The 2,874-nt window shown below is 38.6% G+C and overlaps 1 protein-coding gene across 1 annotated transcript; it reads right to left on the reverse strand.

Moving 5' to 3' along the window:
* Positions 1-273: 273 nt before the first annotated feature.
* LOC115004521 (ladderlectin-like) lies at positions 274-1,301 on the reverse strand. Its single transcript, XM_029426165.1, is given in 3 exon segments — positions 274-407; positions 410-625; positions 1,088-1,301. Coding segments are annotated over 3 exon segments (426 nt in total). The 5' UTR covers positions 1,164-1,301.
* Between the last annotated feature and the right edge of the window lie 1,573 nt (positions 1,302-2,874).

Here is a 2,874-nt window from a genome sequence, read left to right on the forward strand (position 1 = left end):
ATCAGTCACAACATTTATTGTTGGTTCTTTTTTCAGCAGACTCAGTTTTTCCATATAATTCTGACATTCCTCTGGATTTCATGTGTTTAAACAGTGACAGAGAAAATGTGGTATTTTCAGCATTAAGTCAAAGTGATCATCTGCATATGATCAACATCATTAGAGTTCAACTTTATCATCCAGAATTAGATATTTTGTGTTGTTTGTTATATTATCATTCAGGACATTTGATGCTAAAGTGAAGTTTAATCTAAATACTATTTGAATCATGGGTTACCACTCACGTGGACTGTAGCAGATGAAGGCTTGCTTCCTCTCACAGGGAATGTCCACCCATCGTCCCAAGGAGTTGAAGTTTGCAGCCACACAAGCCTCATTGTTCCCATAGTTGTTAGGTTCCCCAGCCTCCAGAACCTAAATGTGGAGTCACTTCCATCCGACCACTTCCAGGAGTCTCTGGAAAGTCCGATCCAGGCTGTGCCCCCAGCAGGTACCAGATCCTGTATCTTCTGGTTCTCTGCCATGTTCCTCACACTGGCCAGGTCTCTGTAGTTTGCTCTGCAGTAGCTCTGGGCCTCAGTCCATGTCATCGGGATGTTGATGAAGACAAATGTCACATTCGGTCCTGAAAATGGACGACAGTGAAGTTCTGTGTAGAGGCACCATAACATACAGCCTGCCATCAGTAACACATCTGTGGTGCCTTTATAATATATAATATATGATCTTTAAATCACTGATATATAAGAAATCACATCAATGAAGTCATTCATTTGTAAACATTAAAATGTAAGACATCATCTTAATAAATGTTATTGAGTATTTCTTATCAGTCTCTCCACATGAATATAAATATATTAATATTTAAACAAAGAAAAGAGGAGCGACAGGCAGCAATGCTAGCAGGTAGAGAATACCTTTGCTGCCATATGTTTACTTATTATTTGCTTCTCAGTCGCCTGTAAAGGACTTTGAATTGAACTAAACTGTATGAACTGATTGACTGATACTATATAGGCTCAAAATAAAATAAAATAAATGAAGAGAAAGAAAAGAGAAGAGAAACTTCACAAGTTAGTATTCTCACCTCTGACATCTAAGCAGATTGTCAGATGAGATTCTTCACAACTCACGTCCCTCCATTGTCCCAGATGATCAATCATTGTGCAGTGTTCTTTCCCTAAATAGTTGTTTGGTTGTCCAGGAGCCCACAGTCTGAACTCTGTCTCTCCGGGTCTGTAGAAACTTCTGTCTGACAGTGACCACCTCCAGCTGTCCAGGTCATCGTAAAGACCTATCCAGATGTGCTGAAAGCAATATTTCATTGTGATATAAAGAATTAGATCCTGCTCTAGCTTTTGTTCAATGCAACATATTTACATAAACTTTGCATTCACAGTCTTGATACTGCCCATCAGTCTGATCCTCTACGACTTTATTACAGGATTTCATGATTCCTTTGGCTCAACTTTCAAAACAGTTTCAATTTGAAAGCTCTTAAAGATCAGGTTCACATTCTTTGTGTCTTAAAACAATATTCAGGTGTCATATAAGATAGAAACATGTTCATCATTCCTCCTCTTCATACTGGACTATAAGAGACGCTCTTGTGAAGCACTTTAATGTAAGTGATGAAGGATAACGTCCACTGCAGCTCAAAAGGGAAACACTGTCTGGTGAAACACAATGAGGGAGTTTTATACTAAAACACTTTATACTTCTACTCGACTACATTTTAGAGACATTGTGTACTTTTTACTGCGATACAGTTTAGTTATTAGTTACTATGTCGGGTCAGATTTGAACCTTTCAGACCACCTGTCACCAACATAATTATTAAAAAGGACTTTGAAATGAAAGAGATAGAAAAGAGAACTCACAGGGCCGTAACGTGTGTTTTTAATTCTGCTTAAATCCACCATGTTGTTCAGGGTGTTCACATCCTCCATGTTGTGTACAGTGACCAGGTCCGTGTATTTCTCTCTGCAGTAACTTTGTGCTTCAGTCATGGTCTTCAGATCATAAATAAAATGGAACTGACGTTCAGCATGTGATGAGACAGCACACAGCCCTGTAGTGACACACACATGCACATTGATTAGATTTAGGCTGTAACTTGACTTTGTAACATCACATTTCAGTGTATTCAGACGTGTCATTGTAACTCAGTGTGGAGTTTAACATTTACATTTTACTCTAGTACTTTACATACCAGCAGAATTGTTTAGTATTTAGTAGTATTTCTGTTTTATGCTGCTTCATACTTCTACTACAGAACATTTTACACGGAAATATTTTTAAGATTTTACCTTAAAACAAATGATAGTAATCTTAAAATACAGTTAATCATTCTGTATTAAACTTAGTTTCTCCTCTTCTTATATGAATCATCTCACAACGCCTCAGATCTACCAGGTGACCCTCTGGAGGGGCCTGACCCTCAGGTTGGGAACCACTGGACTAAACTAGCCAACTGTACACAAAGTAGTTAAAACTCCATCTGGAGCAGCTCCAACAGTAACGCTGCTCTAACATTGATCAGCATTAACAATCTAATGATGTCACATAGAATCAGATATCAGTCACTGGAGACATGTTACTGCTCAATGACTACTTTTACTGCTGATACATTAAGTACATTCAGGTACGTCAAGCCTGTCTTAAAACAATTCTCACAGGACAAAATGTACATCAAACAGGTTTTCGTGGATACAAGCGTCTGAAATGAGTTTGTCGGGTGTCTGGAGGAGCTCAGACCTCCGGAGGGAGTTAAGCTGCTCCTTTGAGACAAAAGAGGCCCGTTGAGGTTTTACATTGTTGTGTTGGTTATTTTACTAAAGTAAAGGATCCGAGTACTTTTCTACCACTGAGTAA

Source organism: Cottoperca gobio, unplaced genomic scaffold, assembly GCF_900634415.1.
Source record: "Cottoperca gobio unplaced genomic scaffold, fCotGob3.1 fCotGob3_124arrow_ctg1, whole genome shotgun sequence".
Taxonomy (NCBI): Eukaryota; Metazoa; Chordata; class Actinopteri; order Perciformes; family Bovichtidae; genus Cottoperca; species Cottoperca gobio.